This window comes from Hypanus sabinus, chromosome 7, assembly GCF_030144855.1.
Source record: "Hypanus sabinus isolate sHypSab1 chromosome 7, sHypSab1.hap1, whole genome shotgun sequence".
Taxonomy (NCBI): domain Eukaryota; kingdom Metazoa; phylum Chordata; class Chondrichthyes; order Myliobatiformes; family Dasyatidae; genus Hypanus; species Hypanus sabinus.
This window is the reverse complement of record NC_082712.1, coordinates 132794095-132814639: the sequence shown is the minus strand read 5'-3', so window position 1 is coordinate 132814639 and position 20545 is coordinate 132794095. Positions and strand designations below refer to the sequence as shown.

Sequence of the window (20545 nt, the reverse complement as noted above, 5' to 3'; positions counted from 1 at the left end):
GATTATCTTCCAGTGATGAAGGTAAGATGTTAGCTGTATAATCAGACATCTGGAAGAGGAATTGTTCATCTACTTCGTGGTGAAATTGATCATTCCCATCACAATTGCTTAGCACAGTATACATTCACTAATCTTACTTCTACAATTAAAATAGTTAAATATTGCTCTGTTTATAATTAAAAACTCAAAACTTGCACCTCAAAGATACTTAAATGTTTATGCTGTATTTCACTAACAGCTAACAGAACTTAAAATGCCTGAACTTGTCATTTCTGCTTAGCCTAGAAATTCAGACCCTTAGGACTGGTGTTTGCAAAGCTGTGTGTCTGAAAATTGCTTATTTTTGAAGTGAGAATGTGAATGTCTTATTGCAGCACTCCAGAAATTCATCCAGTATTTCCAATCTAAACATCCCATGTGTCTTGATTGTGGTTGCCATGGCATTCACAGGCAAAATATTGTCCTTCCCTGTAGCGCAGGAAATTAAATCACGTTATTCCAAAGTGCACTGGCAGTTAGACTCTCCCAGAACACCCAATCTTTCAGAGAGCTGCTGAGTCCATGTTTGTCAGCACTCTCTTCCTCACACATTCCCAAGTCCCCTTAGGTTTGGTCTCTGAGCTGGCTTCTCAGCAAAGCTTTTCGTATGCTACAAAATACAAGTCGGAGTACACAATGTTACTGAATTTTGTATGACTGAAACTGTGTTGCTTTGATTCTTTCCTGGGCATTTGATAATGAAGATTAACTTCTATACTGATTTATGGTTGTTTCTAAAGCTTTCTGTTCAGGTGGTCTCTGTACTGCTCTTTTTACCATCACTGAATCAAAGTCCTGGAACATCACACCAAACAACATTGTGTACTTTCACCAAAAGGAGTCCGGCAGTCAAAGGTGACAGATCAGTGCCAACATTCAGAACTTAAGACTTTGAAACAGAATTAGGCCATTCTGCCGAAGGAGTCCGCTCTACTGTTCAATCTTTTGAAGAGGAGCTAGGGATGGATAGTAAATACTGGTTTTAACAGTGATGACTTGATCTCACGAATGAGCATATAGTAAAATTCAGTGAAAGCAGTTAGATCTATAATATTTGCCTAAGGGTAAGTACTTTCAAGAGTACTTAAAGCAGTTGTGGAATTCAGGGATATCACAGGTGAGAACTGCAGGCTGACTTTTTTAGTGTTTCGGTAGAGTTGTTTCCTGATCTACATTCACTATTACACTCAATACAAACTAATCATCACCATGCTATTAGTGAAGTGACTGTGGAACATTGAGAAATAGTAAGCAAATAAATGCAGGAGCACTCTTAGGCTGATGCCTTCATCTTCCAGGATTCCTTATATTCACTTTTAAGCAGGTCTTCATTTTTGTTCCTGGCGTGTCACGGAGAAATACAGAGAGAATTATACTTTCTCCCAGGTACCTCTCAAAATGTGCGGTTTTCTGCTGTGTTCCAGCTAAAAGCTGCACATAGCAAGTTATAGTCAGGGAAAGACCCACAGGTCATCCAGTTTGTCTTATGAAATTGGTTGCAGGTTGCTGTGATGTCATTCTTACACGTTCAGTATGATCTTACATACTTCCCTGTAATAAAACTGAGTTGAGTCATTTTACAGGTTCAGATAATTCCACTTGTAAGATAACATGCTGTGACAAATCAGTTGCTCTAATTATTGGCAGTTTCTGTTTCTCTCTTGTGATTAAATTGAATTTACTCTCAAATTCCATCAATTCATTATGCTTCTTCACAGAACAAGAACAGTCAATTAAGTGGACTACAAGAGAGCTGCTGTATGTAGCACAACTTGCACCCTCAAGAGAGGAATAATCTACGGAAAAAAATATCAGAGACTATAAACGTAATTTCCAGTTCTGAACTCTGTAGTTTCTTTACAAAACATAACAACTCTATGCAGTAGTTTTAAGAACTTTCGAGTTTTCCTGCAGGGTTCCAAAGCAAGCGATGCCACGAAAGTTCAGAGTTCATTGCAAGTTTATAGGTTCTATGGTGCACGAGATGTTTCACTAGATTGACAATGCTCTGCTTGAAGGCCGTCCTTCAAATCCTGGTGAATAAAATGCGAAAGATATTGCTAATTGGGATTGTCTGTATGATACTGCTTAATGACATGACTTTTCATAAAGAGAAGGTTAAACAAGTACAAAGTATAATGGTGGTTTAATATATCCGGTGCTCCCAATGAGGTCGACTGTACATTGGTGAGACCTGTCGTAAATTGGGGGACCACTTCGTCAAGCACCTCCGCTACATCCACAAAAACGGAACTTCCTGGTGGCCAATCATTTCAGTTTCCATTCCCATTACCATTCTGACATGTCGGTCCATGGCTTCCTCTTGTGCCAAGATGAGGCCACTCTCAGGGTGGAGGAGCAACACTTTGTATTCCATCTGGGTAGCCTCCAACCGGATGGCATGAATATCGATTTCTCCTTATGGTAAAAAAGATGCTTCACTCCTCCTTCCCTCTTCTTCTATGCCACACTCTGGCCTCTTCTCACCTGCCCATCCCCTCCCACTACCTTTTAATGCTGGCACCCTCTCCCTTCTTTTCCAATCCTGAAGAAGGGTCTCAGCCCAAATGTCAACTGTTTATTCATTTCCATAGATGCTGCCTGAGCTGCTGAGTTCCTCCAGCTTTTTGTGTGAGTTGCTTTGGATTTTCAGCATCTGCAGACCTTCTCCTGCTTAGGGTGTAATGGTATCTGGCAGTTTTGACACAGGAGAGGTGACATATGCAGGGTGGCATGGTAACACAGTGTGTTGCATTGCAGTCCCGCAGCTCAATGATTCAGTTTCAGACACAGTATTGGGGCCTGTCTTTGTGGAGATTGCACATTCTCTCTGTGACTGCATGCATTCCCCCCAAGCATTATTACTATTTCTTCAATTGAGATGAAACTAATTTAGGCCTGTGTACATAAATGTTTCTCAGTTTTTCCCTATAACTAATACAATATAGCCAGCTCTGGAGCTGATCCAGTGGGGCTTCACTGAACCATGCAGCCAATCCCTAAAGAAGTGCAAGTGTTTTAGCTGCAAGTGCTTTAGATCAGAATATGTCATGGAGCAACAGAGAGATACATCATTAAAGTAGGCGCTTTGGTCTGTCATGTTTGCACCAAGTATGCACCACGGAGATCTGACTAGACTTGAACCCAAATTTTTGGAGCTGCAAGGCAGAAGATCTAGCTGTACCACTCCTCTACTATGGTACATCTGCAAGTTAGCCCAGAAGGTTCAAGCATAAGCTAAACAAAGTATATTACTTTGTTTATTGTAGATATTTTATTCACGCACACACCTACCTCCACCTCCAAAATGAAGGGGCATTTCTTTTATTAGCTAAGATGCAATGAGCTGTGTACTTCTATAGTGTGAGTGTAGCAGGACACTTAGCTTTAATTAATGAACTGTGTTACTCACTCAGAAGTAAACCCATCATATAATACTATTGAGAAGTTCATAATACATCAATCCATTCTAGGTATCCAAAGAAGAGGTCTCTTCATTTGCCATTAGTTTAATTTCTTTTGTATATTAATTGCGTAAATTAGTTTTCATGCAGCACACTGTTGTGTAACACCTGCTTGATTTGCTTCAAAGTAATTGAGTAAATTGAGCTATGTTGTTTCATTGGCAGTTCTCCAACCCTCTGATACAACTAATGTTCCACCAACCTTTATAGAACTACTACCTTTTATGTGATTATGTACCTTCTTTTAACCTCCTTTTACAAAATTGCAGGATAATTACAGCTTTGAAAGACCTTTTGGTCTTCCATGCATCTGCAGATTTCTACATTCTGTACTTTACCAAAGCCATGTAACTTTTGAAAAGTACAATGCAGAAGGAGACTATTGTCATATTAAACCTGCTTTCAAAGGTCAATAGTTTTAGCTCTAATCTCAAATTATTTCCTGAAGCTCCTGTATTTTTTCCCAAGAACCATTTATCCAATTTCCATTTGAGGAGGTGTCAACAACTCTACATATAGTTCATTGAAAATTATAGCCACTAGTCTGCATTTACAAAAAAATTGATTACTTCTGTTCCTTTTATAAATAATAATACTGGCTTAGGAAACAATTTTTACTCTTATCTAATCCCTTCAAGTTTCCTCTTGGTTTAATTTCCAAGTTTCCAAATTTTCTCTACCCTGATAATGAGGCATCCATCACTCAGAGTTGACCATGGGTATTGTGTCCTACCTGTCTAGATACACAAGCCTGGGCAGTACGTTATGGAGAGCAAGATGTTGCCCATGTAGCAAGCTCCCCCTCTCCATGCACCTGATGAGCCCAAAGGAATGACATAGACCTTTGGTAATAGTTTGGTAATAGTAGTGTCACAAGAGTTGCCAGTAAGCATTGAACTCTTAAGTTCTATAAAACTCTACTGAGACCATGCAAGGAGAATTGTGTTCAATTCTGGTCACCATCTTGGAAGAAGGACATGGAAGCTTTAGAGAGGGTACAGAGGAGATTTATGAGGATGCTGTCTGGACTGGAAAATATGTCTTATGAAGATAGGTTGATTGAGCTCGGACTTTTCTCGTTGGAGCAAAGGAAGATGAGAGGTGACTTGATAAAGGTGAAGATCATAAGAGACATAGATAGAGTGGATAGCCAGCACCTTTTTCCCAGGGCAGCAATGGCTAATAAGAGAGGGCATAATTTTAAGGTGAGTGGAGGAAATTTTTGGAGAGATGTCAGAAGTAGGTTTTTTCCTCACAGAACTGCTGGGGGTGGTGGAAGAGGATGACACATTAGAGACATTTAAGAGACTTTTAGATAGACCCCATGAACACTACCTCACCAGCTTGGCTCTCTTTTTTTGAACTACCTATTTAATTTAATTATATATGTATATTTATAATTGAAATGCATAGTATATTTGTATGTATTGCATTGTACTACTGCCAGAAAACCACAAATTTCATGACATATGTCAGGGATATTAAATCTGACTCTGAATCTTGGTGAAAGAAAAATGAAGGGCAATGTGAGGGAAGGGTTAGGTTGATCTTGGAGAAGGTTAAAAGGGCCAGTATAGTACTGTACTGTCCTACATTCTATGTTTTCTGTTCATCTAATTAACTCCCATTGGAAAGCTCCCTGTGGCTTGTCCATAGTTGTATCTAATTTTTCTTAACAGCTTATTTTGCCTGGCTTCTTTTTCATCTAATTGAAGTTTTATTTCTAGATAATTAAAGTCATCTATCATTTTCATAATTTACTTAATCATGCTCTTTCCACTTACTGTTAGTCCACCAAATAATTTTCTTAGCCCTAACCAAACAGATTCATATTCCACACCATCTGGTCTGATGTCACTACAGTCTAAAGATATACACTGCCAATCATGATTTTTTCTCAGTCAGGTCTTCCAGTTTATATTGTATTTAACTATTTCTCATCTAGTCTTATCGTAGTTTATACTAGATCTCTGTTAGTGTTATGTTATTATAACCAAGTGCAGCAATTTTTATTCTTAACTCAGAATGATGGGTGTTTGCATAAAATTACTTGAAACCAGTAGAATCTCTCTAGCAGGAAGGCTGCTCTGGGTAGATTCCTACGTAACAGCCTAAGGATATGGGGACCATATTATTTTTAATAATTCTCATTATTATTCTATTTCCTATATTGCTGGAATTTTCTGCCAAGTTAGATTGTTTTCCCCTTCCAGATTCCTTTCACTGTTACACAAGTTTCACTGCCCCTCTGATATGTTGCTCACTGATGCCTAGACTGGTCTAGGCCAGGACCACTCTAATCCAGTCTCAGAAATGTCTGAAACTGGCTCCCTGAGACTGTTCCACCATCCATACAATTGTGGCTGATCATCCAAATTCAGTACCTTCTCTCAGCTCTTATGTTAATGGTGACAAATCATTGAGATCATCTTTAATTCCTTTTGTCGGTATAGACCAATTTTACTTGATCTCCAATGGGACAAGCCATATGGATGAAGAAACCATTGTAGTCACAGACTCCAAATCTGCACCCAATGTCACACTGATGACTCCATAAAATGTAGCAAGATTTCTTTACTCTTTTGAAAACTCCTCACAAGGTCCCTTACTCCATTTGCCTTCTTCCATGTGAACTTCCTGCACCAGCATACCTAGATTCTTCAATGCACCATTTAAGTATTTATTTTTCTATGCTTCCTACCAAACCCACATTTTCCCAATTATGATATGTCTTCACAGCTCACTTTCTCACCTACTCTGTATCATCAGCAAAGATAGATGCCTTATACTCTCTCCTGTCATCATTTTGCAATTCATTATGTTTTATCTCATTGTAACTGTTAATTGCTGGTGGGCCAGGGGTATAATTACTATAAATGGACATGAATCTTTAATTGGTTATTGGGTCTGTTCCGATAATTAGCTGGAACTTATGCAATCTGTTGCTCCTTGCAAAGGGTTGTCTGTAACTCATTTCTTTCACATTTATGTGTATGTGACAAAGTAGCAGCAATAAAACATAAAATGTCATCTTTACCTGTCACCAGTCTGAAAGGAATTGTTATCATGAGAATGTGAATACTTCAAATGTTTAAGAGCTGTTTGCTCTAATTGTAACTGCAATTTCTAAAAGAAAAACATCGCAGATGCTGAGAATCTGAAGTAAAACACTAGAAGTAGGTTAGGCAGCATGCATGGAATAATAATCTGAGTTAATGTTTTAGGTTGATGACTTAGTCGAAGGTAAAACAAGTTTTAAGATGGTGAGAAATGTGGGGTGGTGGGGAGCAGAGGGAACACAAAGAGTTACAAACTGCCTGAGGAAATTAAATGACAAAGTAGTGATGTTGCACAGTGAAAGTGAGTGTTAACGAGATGGACCCAGAGGAGATGTAAATTGGGAAAGCAGAATAACTATCTGAAATCATTCATGAGTGATGCGAATCTGTAAATGTGAAAGGAAGAAGCTGGTAATATTTATCTTTGAAATATTAAGGACAATACTTCATTGGAAAAGTTTAGGAGGTTGATGACAGGGTTGGACTTGGAATGAGAAAAAGAATTCTATTGGCAGTAAACCCAGTTCTGTGCTTCTGAACTGAACAAACATTTTTGACAAAGTATTTGGTATTTTCAATGTTCATGTCATGAATAACAGAATATATCCTTTAGAGCAATTTCTAGAAGTTATTAACCTCTAGAAGTAAACATCAGATGATTTGCAAATTTTGATAAACATTCCTATTTATTTAAATATTGTAAAAACACATATTCCTATTTATTAAAATTATAAAATGGCAATATCTTGAAGTAAAGTGCAGCCAATAGTCAGAATTTGGAGAAAAAATCTGAACCACTTCATCTCACCTTACCAAATACTAACAATTGAATTATATTTGCAGCTTTAACATTATTTTGCATTGATATTTCTATGTAATGTCACAATCACGGTATAATGACCTCTATCAGTAGACCAGTGGAGTACTGCAATACAGCCATGGAAAGCTTCAACAATTTATACCACTTTGTTAATAGAAATGTGACTATTATATATTCTCTCATTAATTTATATGCAGAGCTGTTAGCACAAACAGATCTTAGTTTTCTGACTAAGGATTATAGATAAACAAAGAAATTAGTAAGAGTATTAGTCCATTCAGCTGTTTGAGCCTGATCCAGTAGTCAATACAATCATGATTGATCCTATCACCCAATATGACATTTCTGCTTCTAGAAATTCTTCTTATCCTTAGGAGTCTTGGCATTAACCACCCACTGGCTCACTCTTCTCTGAATGAAAAAAATTATCCTCATCTTATTCTTCTAACTCTTGTCCTATAACTTGAACTCTTACGCTAGGCACCTCAGCCAAGGAAGCAATCACTACACGTGCCATCCCTGTCAGGACACTCGGAAGTATGTCAACAAAATTTAAATTGCCATAAAAATGTCACCAAAGCATCACAAGCCATCACATTATAAATCTGCGCATACTAATATGGCATAACTTGGATTTAAAGAATGATCCCTGTGCTTTGAGAGCTCAAAATGGATATATTTCCACTAAAAGTTCTTCTGTGCCATTTTCAATAGTTAAGTAGAGACTTAATTTTAACTTGCTGTCAGGTTTTGAGCGATTGGTAAGACTTCTCCTTAAACACTTGAAATCCTTGGGATCACTGGTATTAATTAAAGAAACTTTATATTAACAAGTCAACAAATTGTAATTATATGTTTAAGCTGGAATAGTATGTTATTTGGAAGGGAGATTGCAGTCAATATAGTCTTAAAAGAGCCAGGCAGAACTATAAAGGCAATAAAAATTTCAAAGTTCAAAGTAAATTCATGATAAAAGTACAGGTACATTTACGTCATCATATGCAACCCTGAGATTCAATTTCTTGCGGGAATTCACAATAGATGTAAGAAACACAATGAAAGACTGCACCCAACCGGACGGATAACCGGCCAATGTGCAAATGACAAACTGTACAGATACAAAAAGGAAGAATAAAAAAGAAATAATACTAATAATAAATAAGTAATAAATACCAAGATCATAAGATGAACAGCTATTATACCAAGAAAGAAAATGTTATTTATTCATGCAAAAGAAGAGAACAGAAGATATGAGTATATCTCTCAGCTCACTTAAACCACAGGTATCTGTAGTTAACCTGACAGCCAAACGTGCAAGATTCCTGTTTGTGAAAAGAAAATTTTAAATGGTTGGTACCATGAAGTAGTAAACAAGTGCTGGCGCTCACCTGTGGACATGTTACCTAACCCTTGCCCTTCTTCTTTGTTCTTCATCAGATTCATTTGCCCTGGATGTGGGTCTAATTTCAGCAGCTGTGATAATTTGTCTTGCTGCGATGGTCGTGATGTGTGGGATCTGCAAGTGGTGTCAACAGAAGCTGGTAAGTTCAACTTATATGTTAAGTGGTTGATTCAACACAAATGCTACTGTGTGTGGGCAGTATTCTCTTTAAGTACCTTGAAGATAAATGACAACTCATTTTCTATACACTGTATTGCTATACTTCGAATAAAATGCAACATCAAGAAAATTTTGAATAAAATGCAATGTCAAGAAAACTCTCCTTGTTGCTCATTGCTAAATAGATATTGATGATAATTATTGGCAGAGGATATTTCAGAATTCTTGATAATTGTTGCAAAATGATGATCATAGAATACATGTAGTTAGTACATGTGTGAAATAATGTTTGTAATATTGAATTGATTTTATTTCTTATATCCTTCACATACATGAGGAGTAAAAATCTTTAAGTCTCCTCCTAAATGTGCAAAGTGCAATTGTAGTAGTTTATAATAATTTATAATAAATAGAACAGTCAATGTAACATTTGTAACACTCAAATCAGCGTGAGATAAGCAGTCTGATGGCCTGGTGTAAGAAGCTGTCCCAGAGCCTGTTGGTCCTGGCTTTTATGCTGCGGTACCATTTCCCGGGTGGTAACAGCTGGAACAGCTTGTGGTTGGGGTGACTCAGGTCCGCAATGATCCTTTGGGCCTTTTTTTTTACACCTGTCTTTGTAAATATCTTAAATCATGGGAATTTCACAACCACAGATGCGCTGGTCTGTCCACACCACTCTCTGCAGTGTCTTGTGATTGAGGGAAGTACAGTTCCCATAGCAGGCAGTGATATAGCCAGTCTGGATGCTCTTAATTCATTCCCTGTAGGAAGTTCGTAGGACTTGGGAGCCCATAACAAACTTCTTCAATCATCTAAGGTGAAAGAAGTGCAGTTGTGCCTTTTTCACCACATGGCTGGTGTGACAGGAATTATGATTATGACAGGAATCAGAGATATTTAAGTTGAAGGAATTATTAAAATGTAAAGGAGCTGTTGGAAGAAGCTAAGTCATGTAATCAAGGCCATTTGCAATTAAAGCAATTTTTTTCTTACTTGAAAGGACATCTAAAAACTTTGATACTGAGAATATAATGATCTTAATCACAGATGAACAAAATGTCATGAACCATAGTCGAGTTAGATGCTTTGGTTTCTCACTGGCATTGCTAGCTCATAGTTATCATTGCCTATTCATTTCCATTCTTAAGCTCTTCCTTCGCTATCATTCAGGCCTGACAACTGCTGCAACTTTGTTGCAGCAATTATTTCTTCTCATATTACTAACCATCTGTTGTGATTAAAAGAACAAAGACTTTTTTACCCGTGGGCTAGATCTTGGCACCATTTCAGTGCCTTATGTCTTGTGTCTGTACTGTGGGGTTGTTAGTTTAATACGAATTACAACGTTTTGTTCTTTGTGCGACCTTTGGAGAAATAGCAAGCAGCCCGAAGGTTAATTGCAAGTTTAACTGAATGCCCCCTTGCATTTGCATTGATCTTAATATTAACAGATTATTATATTCTCATTCTGCAGTTATTCATTACTTTATGAGCAGGTTTCATTTTTCTGAATTCCTAAACATCAAATATATATAACAAAATATACCTGCAAAGTGAATTTTTTGACACTGGATCATAGGCAGAGCATTAATGGACTGTGTCCAAGAGTGATTCTTTAATTGCTGTTGGTGAAAAACGTAGCTATAATGCACTGTTGAGTTGAGCATGATGAACAAAAGATTTCATTTGAGTAGAACAGTAACTCAATGTAGAACTGTTGACATACATTTTCCCTGTGACCTCATTGGTTTCCTCCCATATCCCAAGGACATGCAGTTGGAAAGTTACTTGGCCTCCGTAAATTGCCTCTCAAGTCTAGTAGGTCAATGGTAAAATCTAGAGAGAATACTGGGAATGTGGGAAAGGATCAAGCATTTTAGTGTTGAAATGGTAATAGCAGTGTTGGAATGGATGTTCAGTGACTGTTGGTGGGCCAAAGGATCTGTTTCCATGCTGTATGGCTTGATAACTTTATCTTAATTGCCAGTAAAGGGCTGATCATGTACATTTGTCATATCAAACATTAGCCAATTGATAAATATTTTGCAGAAAAAAATTGGAATGCCATTCTCAAGTATTTAATTTACATTTACAAGGATGTTGCTGGGACTTGGTGACGTAAATTTTAGGGAAAAGTTGAATAGGCTTGAACTTTATTCACTGGAGCACAGGGGAATGAGGGGAGATCTTTGAGAGGCAGACAAAGTTATGAGAAGTATAGATAGGGAGAATGCATACGAACTTTCTCTTTACAGGTTGGATGAGACAAGAAGTAGAGGTCAAAGGATTAGGTTGAAAGGTTGCTTCGTATTCCAGGTGTTTTTCTCTTCACACTCCTAGTTGGTAGTCAAGCCACTCCTCCAACTTGCAGCCACATCGATGGACGGCGGCAAAGCCATCTCGGATCTTGGTAAGAGAGCATATTTGAACCAGATAAAGGATGTGCTGGATTGGGGCACTACAGGGACAAACTGGGGTTTGTCAGGCACCCCATCAGTGTAGTGTCTTGTGCCATTTTGGCATGTCGGCTTCTGAGTATTTCTGTCTGTCTAGTTTTTTTCTGGTAGCTGGAGAGAAGCCCAGGAGGAGCAAGGTGGGGTTGTTGATCAGATCTCCACTGGGGGTGGGGGTGGGTGTATGCTGGTATGCCTGGCTCCCAAACAGACAGACTCACATCTGCCCCTCCCTGGCAACATTTCATCATGAATTAAGCCAACTTTCAATATGTACTGACTCTGTCATCGCCCGGAATAAAAATAATGGAAGGTGAAATATTGGAAGGGATCAGAAGGGGAATTTCTTCATTCATGGGGTGGTGCGAGTCTGGACCGAGCTGCCAGCAGAAATAGTATAGGCATCCGTTTGTCTCGTGAGACCATGGATTGGAAGGTTTCCAGGGTGCAGGCCTGGGCAGGGTTGTATGGGAGACCGGCAGTTGCCCAAGCTGCAAGCTTCCCCTCTCCATGCCACCGATGTGGTCCAAAGGAAGGGCACTAGGACCCAAGCAGCTTGGCACCAGTGACGTCACAGAGCAATGTGTTGTTAAGTGTCTTGCTCAAGGACACAACATGCTGCCTCAGCTGAGGCTCGAAACAGTGACCTTCAGATCACTAGACCAATGCCTTATCCACTAGGCCACACACCAACACAACAAAAAGTAGTAGATACAGGTTCAATTACAACATTTAATAGGTCTGGATAGGTGGATGGGACTAGACAGAAGACCAGGCTGCCACAGTCTAGATGACCTATTTCTGTGCTGTAGTGCTCTACAACAATGACTCTAAAACTCTGGTTAAGTCTATAATGTGTAGAGGAGATTTTGCAGACAGTTTTTTAAATCTATCATTCATATTAACACAAGACCAAGTAGACTCCTTCACTAAGTGGATTTAGAATATTGACCTCTGGAATCCCATTTTGATGAATCAAGAATTACATTGCCACTATCATATTACCAGGACCTAGAAAATGTTAAAGATTGGAAGGGGAACCATAACTTTATGACTATTTATCGTGCAAGAAGTAACTTCTCCAGCTTCTTCAACAGAAAGATAATGTCAAAGTGTGTGTACATCAATCTGTGATTTTCCCCATAAATTATGCTTGCACCCATCAGCCGTGTCCAGGAAAAGGGTAAAAGCAAACAAGCAAAAGTATAATATTATCTTATTATGCTGTATAGCCTGCAGTCTGACTTTATACATTAGGGAAATTACCTTTTTTTATGCATCTGCCAGTATTTGTGTCCCAGTCTCATACCTTCTCAGTACCTCCATTATTCTGTGTGCCTCTTTAAAATGCTTCTCAAAATGCACCTGTCTGACAAAGCAGTTACTCTCTTTTAATCTCATATGCTATTTTTGTCTCCTGAGAAACACTTAAATGATATTAAAGGTGCTACACAAATACAAGTACTTCATGAACAAGAGTAACTAATATTTTGGAAAGATTTTACTCTTAAAAATGACTCACTCTTGAAGATAAATTTCAAGGTAACACTACCCCTTCATGTTACCATTCATTAACCTCATCCCTTGTTCACATCTAACCGTTGCTTCAATTTGTGCCAGTACGGTGGATTCCAGTTAACTTGGACATATCCGGACAAGTACACATTGGCCCAATTAGACAAAGTTTCATGAAAATAATTAAAAAGCTACAAAAAGCCAAACTGAGCAACAAATTATGTATTTAAATGAAATACAGACCAGATTTAAACACTATTAATACTACTACAGTACTATAAAACTGTGTGTTAGTTCCTAATACATAGCAACAGAGAAACTTATCCACATTGCATTCTTTTGATTGTAAATTAACAAAGACAACACAGACATCTGATGCAAGTAATGGACTGACGTCATACAATAGTGTTGTCAATTGCATCCTCCATATCTTCATTTTCCTTGTAATATTCAAGATGATTGTCGATAACTTCAAATTCTTCATGGTCCCAGCTTGTTGAACCAGTGAAATTGTTTCATTTTCACTCCCGGCCATTCCTGGCATCTCAAAGCCTGTATGCTTGAAATTGTAGTGAGCAAAACTAATCTGAACTGTCTTGTTGCTTATTTCTCACCAACTGTCAGTGACAAAAACCACTGCTTTTTGGACACAAACACATGCAGCTGATGCTATTTAAAAACTCTTCACTCAAAGTATGGTGTAGTGTCTAATGGCCGCACAAGTACTGTAAATGTTAGAAACTGTTCAGTAATAGTCTCCTGCCCCAATTTAGTGGCATTGTGTCCAAAATAAAAAAGGTAATCCTGGCTATTTTCTTGATTAGTTTTTGTTCTTTGAAGTTGTCCCAAATAAGCGGCTGATCCAATTAACTGATGGCTGAAATAACCAGAATCAAATATACATATTTTCTGTTTATTATAATTATTTTCCTGCCCTCTGGTGTTCATCAGTGGAAGAACAAGCTGAACACTCAGACTTGGGCTATACATTTTTTTCTTTGTGACTGTATGTTTTTCTGAAATTGTAACCATATGTGCTACTTGTACAAAGTGCGATGTGCAGTGTATTGTGTGCTGTTGATAATACGTTTTGAGCCTTGGCTCCAGAGCAAAACTGTTTACTTTGGCTATATTCATGTATGGTTGAATGATAATTAAACTTGATTATTTAAATTACTCAGATTAATGATTATATTTATGAGTTTTATTTTTTAGTTAATGTGTGAAGCCTTGACATTGGAAAAAACATGCGCCCTTGCATGGAGTCAGCCTTGTTTTATATTTTTGCCTTAAGGCTGATTTATAATTGTACATCACATCTACACCGAAAGTAATGTGTACCCTACACTGTACCCTGTGCAGTAGGGTGACGTGCACCTCTCCAGAACAGTTGTGCGTCGCAGCGATGCAGACCACAACTGTGATTGGTCCACTTGGTAGCTTCGCATTTCCGGTTGCTGCTTCTCCGCCATGTCTGTAAGCTGTGTGTACACCGATGCGAAATAGATGAACCAAATCGTCAAACCTACCTGCTGACTTGCGAAAATGTTTGAAATGCATTTCCTCGTCCATGTCTCTCACGAAGAAACTCAACATAGTGGCACAGAAACCCCACTGCCAACTAGTGGTTTGGAGCACACCAAAGCATGCTCGCTACGGCATAGAACGACGCAGAAGTTAAAATCAGGGTAATGGCATAGGCTGTAGCGTAGCCCGTACGCACAAGTATAAATCAGCCTTTAGGTCAGCAACTACCAGTTTTTGACGGGCAGCTCCTTTGTTCAGAACACTGGAAGAGCTGGCGATCAACAGCCATTACAAGTGCTATCACCTGAATCAGAATCAGGTTTAATATCACTGGCATACTGGATGTCATAAACTATGTTGTTTTGTGGCACCAGTACATCGCAATAGTGTGTGTGTGGTAGTGCACAAAGGGAGCAACAAAAAAGAAAGAGAAACCCAAGGTGGTGTACCTGGATTCATTGTCCATTGGAAATCAGATGATGCTAAAGAAGAAGCTGTTCCTAAAATGGTAAGTGTGTGTCTTCATGCTCCTGTATCTCCTCCTCGTTGGAGGCAATGAGAAGAGAGCACATCCTGGCTGATGGGCCCCTTAATGACGTAAGCTGCCTTTTTGGAGCATCGTCTTGTATGTCTTCCCTTTATGCCAGGACCAGACTTTGATATGAGGAGTTCCAGCTCATTGTATGATTGGTACAATGAAGTGATTTTCATTGCTGAAAGTGGAATATGGAATAAAGAATCATAAAATAAGGGGCTTTCAAAAATGCAATCAAGAATGATTTCATTAGTTGAAATCTAGAGCAGTCCTATCCAATAAACCCCTAGTGCATTTTCGTTCAATAAAAATCACAAAGTATATGGAGCAAGGACAAGTAAATAATATAAAAATATATCAGCCATGATCTAATTTACTAGCAAAATATGCTCAAGGAATTGAATGACTGCCTGGTGTTTCAATTTCTTATAACCCTACTGCTGTCTTGATATTTTTATAGAATTACAAATTTGACTGTATAAATCCTTTGAACACAAAGAATTGATTGGTAATGACTTCCACACTTTAAAGTTTATAATCCATGGGTTCAGATTTGCAGATAATTTTGCTTTGATGTTCCATGGGAAAATATGTAATTTTAACATTGCAGTATCCAGTCTACACCACTAGAGGACACTGTAGCTTTATAAAGTGCATTAACCATATCAAAGAGTGCACTTAAGGCACTATTATAATTTACATTTATTACTTCCAATCTGCCCATGAATATTTACCAGATACTACTGATTTCTGTAAACTTCAAAATTACACTGCAGGAGAAGTTAAACTGGCCATTATCTTGATTAAAGCATTCAGTAGGACAATAGTCCATTTAATTTATGTAGCTTTCTGCAAAATGTATGTTATACCAGGTTTCTATAAGGAGAAGGGGTTCAATTGATACTTAAATGTGTTCATGGAAAAGTCTCTACTAGTAAACATACTAGTCCATGGACTTGTCTAAATATCAATTGAATCCTTTCCCTTATGCTTCAGAATGAATCATTAACTTTTAAAATGAAGAACAATGAAAAGGTGAAATGCAAGATTACATCCAGTTAAAGATCAAAAGACAGAATTGTGGAGGTAATATAATGTCATCTTTTTAACTCCTATTAACTTAGTCTTGGATATGAATTGACTTGTGAGATTTTGTTTGTGGACAATCATTAAAAAGGAAATTAAATATGAAAGTTAATTTGGAAGAAATGAAATTGTGGTGTTGATTATCTATGAGCTCTGTTATTAGCTCTAATGAATAAGGTCAGATAAAGCTTGGAAACAGTAACAACTCAGTTCTATTCCCAGTCCATTCTGAATTTATTTTCTATTTTAATTGGAGCCACGATCTTCAATTGTCTTTCCAGATGAAACAATGTGTGCAATGATGTGAAAGTGTGAGGCAAGTTTGAGTGCAGGTTAGCTGCGATGCCCCCTTCAGTTACTAGACTATGCTGCACAAGGCAAGCAGTTGACAATGTATGGAACCAAATCCCTGCAAGGAAATGAGAGGAGCTGTATTTTTGCTCAAAGAAGAAGAAATACTGGTATGGGAAAAGCAAACTTGGAGATTTTAAATCAGTATATTGAAGGGCCTTTTACTAAATTTATTTGTGTTTTGCGATCTGACAGTTGTTAATACCAGTGTTTATTTGTCGTCCATAATATTCTCTTAAGCTCACAGTGTGTGGCCTTCTTGAATCACTGCGTACTGCTTCAGCTGGAAGTGTTTCCACAGTGCTGTTAGGGAGGGATTTCCTGTATTTTGATCAACAATGATGAAGGAACTGTAAGGTATTTCCTTGTTAGGATGCTGCACAGTCGATGAGGAACATGCAGGTGGTGGTGATACCAAGTATCTGACGCTTGTGACCTTCTTGGTGGTAGAGTTGGATTTGCCAGGTGCTGAGGTACATTTTGTAGGTAGTGTAGGCCACTATAAGCCAGTGGTGGAATGAGTCAATGCTTAGGGTCGTAAATTAGGTATTCATCAAATCAGCAGGTCTTAGCTGGAGAGTGTTGAGCTTTTTGACACATCCAGGCAGAAGTACACAAGGAGAAAGATTTAGCTACCAAGCTCTCAAACCAGCCTGCCATTCAAAATGATCAAGGCTGATCTATGCTAGTCTCAACTCCTCATCATAATAGTTCTCAATAATCATCAGTTCCTTGATCTGATTTCTATTTAAATATTTTTAATGGCCTCTACCAAACTTGTGAGCAGAGAATTCCTGAGATTCATTACCCTCAGAAAGACAATTCTATGCACCACAGTCTTAAGTGACCAGTCCCTTATTCTATTGTTATGCCCATTTGCTTATGCCTCTCCCAACAATGGAAAAACATCTATCCCATGATGCCCTTTCGGATCTTATGTTTGGTTAAGGTCACCATTCAGTCTTCTAAACTTCAAAGAATGTAAACCAAAATTGTCTACCGAATTAGCCAGATGAAGCTCCTTTTTTTAGGTAGGGGGGACAAAATATATACATCACTTTCTGGGTGTGTCCTCCAGAATGCCTCCCTATTAAACCACCTGCTTTACAAAAAGAGGGTAATATTCCATTTAAATTCTTAACTGCTAATTGGCCCTGCCTGTGCATGAGAACATCTAGTTCCTGCTGGACTTTAGCCACTTGCCTTTTAGAAATCCACCTTGCATTCCTCTAAACCAAAATGCATGACCTCACACTTCTTCACTTTAAATTCCATTTGCCAGGTTTTTGTACAGTCACTCATTCTGTCTACATCCTGTTGCAGAATCACAAAGTCCTCATCACAATTTGCCTTTCTATCTATTGTGGCACTTTCTAACTAAGGCCTTTAATTAATTATAGTGAAACTATTTTAAGGGTGACAGGAAATGTGTGACATACTGCAGGATGTAGTTTGTCACCTATTGTAGTGCTGATGTGTTTCAATCAAAATTGACAGCCACCTCCTGGGCTGAGGAGACTTTGATCAAAATAGAAATCTGACCGTGCTAATGCTACTGAATGGCAAGTGTAGTTAGGTTGACTCCCTCTTGTTGGAGATGGGTATCATTGGGCACTTGTGTTACACCAGTGCTCCCACCACTTATCAGCCCATCCCTAACCGTTGACTTGGTGTTGCTGTGTGCGACTCATTGTTGAAGAACTGCAAAATGAGTAAAACACAAGGGCAAGGACAGTGGGGGTATTGAGTGGTGCAACTCTACTACCTGTATCACATGGCTGCCCGAATCTTCCTTTTCACTTCTACCCCATCACTCAGCACCCCTGCCTTCTCCCATTCCAAAGCCCCTGAAATTGTGCTTTACTCTTTTTGCAAACTTTCAGCAATGACATAATTTATGCTTGCATGCAGCATCACCAAGTCAACATTTAGGCATGGGCTGATAAGTGGTAGGAACATTTGTGTAACACAAGTGCCCAATGATATCTGACTCCTGGTGTTGGCTGGCTACAGTTTGCATGTTCCACTATGAGCACGTGGATTTCCGATGGTCCGGATTGGTAGGTTATTAGGCCTCTGGCTACTGTAACCTAGCCCTGTTGTGTAGGTAGTGGTAGAATCTAGGAAGAGTTAATGGGAATATGAGGAGAATAAAATGAGATTAACAAAAGATTAATATAACTGCATTGGGGCTGGCCAAAAGCCTGTTTCTGTGCTGTGTGCCTCTGACTCTACCTGTGATAAAATGGAAGCAAGAGAAACAAACACAATAAAGGGAGTGATCATGATTATCTGAAAGGGGAACAAGGACAGAAACAAAAGAATGGAAACAGGATATGTTGTAAACATTCAGCAGGTCAGGTAGTATCTCCAGAACGATAAGCAAAGTTAAAATATTTAGGTTGGGGATAATTTGTCAGCATCATGCTTGTTGACTGAAGTCACTCCTTATGCAATTACTTACACCTGTCATTGCAATGCTTGCCAAGTCAATGCTTTAATAAATGATAATATTTTAAAGACAGAATATATGGCCTCTGTAGATGACAGAAAATGTTGTCATTTATTTGACAAGCAGTTTCACAAACTATCTAGAGCTTTGTTTACATCCTTATGACATCACTTTTACACAACTGACTGCAACAGCACAATTTTTGCAGAATGTTTCTGCTCTGTCACTTTATTATTTAATTTGCTGCTATCCTTTCATAGCAATTTCACCAATCCACAATACCAATAGTCTTGGAGGGCTTGGATGCTGTCTTTTAGAGCTGAAGTTAAAAGTTTTCATTTAAATGTTTGAGTATTACCAGGTGAATAAAGCGTTTGGCGTATTTATACATGATGTTATACTGTATAAAATTATAAGGAGAGGTGTTTGTATACAGTGTTAATTACGGTTCAAAATTTAAATTAATTTCAAAACAATAATGTAGTTATGCCTTATCAATAAAAGTGTATTCCTTTTGGAAATGAATGAGAATGGAATTCATCCAGGTGGATTCAATATTTTAGCCTGTGGGAGTATTTTTCCAGGTGGTACCACTGATGCAGTTGTTTTAATTTGTTTTTTGATAACAAAAGGGTGGGGTGGGGAGAAGCAAGTTTGATAATCTGTTGCATTTGGTTAAAAAATTCTTTGAATATTCACATTTTAGATATTTTTCTTTATTTCTAGTTGTTGTCTGATTATTGTCTACCTCTCTCCTTTGTTGTTTCTATTTTTGTACTATTTACTTAATTTAACTATTTAATATATACAACATATACTTACTCAAATCCAGTTTTATTTTCTATTATTATGCATTGCATTGTACTGCTGCCACAAAGACAACAAATGTCATGATATTAAACCTTATTCTGATTCTGACTCTTAAGTTTCTGTAACAAGCTGCCCTGGCTGCTCCAAGCAGCAGAAAGCAGATAGGGGTGCATCAGTCACAAAGAATAAACTCCATCACTACTTTGTCATTGCTGTGCTATAATCTTACAACCGTGTTAAGATTAAAGAGCAAGACACGTTGAATTATTGTGATGCCAGCTGAACTGAACTCACCTTTAAAAAAATTAGTTCCCTGCTTTAAAGTCCTGCCCCATTTCACCATAATAGCATTTCACAAATGGATTTCCACTGTGAGAGCTGAATGTGCCTCACTACATCCTAAAGTCAGATGTTCCTCTGACACTTAGTTGACAGATCCACTGTGACATGTATTTCATTGGAGCTGGAAGGCAGATGACAGCAAGAGGACGAAGATCTGTTCCATATTAGTATTCAGATTCAGCACGCCCTTTAATGGGTTACAGACCACGGTCTGGATGATTGGTAGCAAACCCACAAGAATGATATGCCAGATGAGGCATTAATTCTAGTAAATGATGAAGAAAGAAATCATGGTGTGGAATTTAAAATGTTTTGATAATTGATACTTTTTATGTGGATTTGGATGGAAAATGTAATGGCACAGTGAAACCATCTTTATCATTGGGTGGAGAAAACATGTAATAGTGCATAAAATACTGATTCTTTGCTTCCTCTTTACACCTAGTTTTATTTCATTAAAGTTGGATCGAATTTGCTTGGGGGAAGGCACCACAATGAGGTGGTTTGGGGAGGGGAAGAAGGGCAAAC

At 38.2% G+C, this 20545-nt stretch overlaps 1 protein-coding gene across 2 annotated transcripts in view; it reads left to right on the top strand.

The window, feature by feature from the left end:
* Nucleotides 1–20545, top strand: part of LOC132397220 (synaptotagmin-7-like) — a 518616-nt gene that overhangs the window by 252540 nt on the left and 245531 nt on the right. For both annotated transcript variants that reach the window (XM_059975671.1, XM_059975674.1), the window contains exon 2: nt 8820–8923. In XM_059975671.1, the coding sequence (XP_059831654.1) occupies nt 8820–8923 (104 nt within the window). The remainder of the gene's footprint in view (nt 1–8819; nt 8924–20545) is intronic.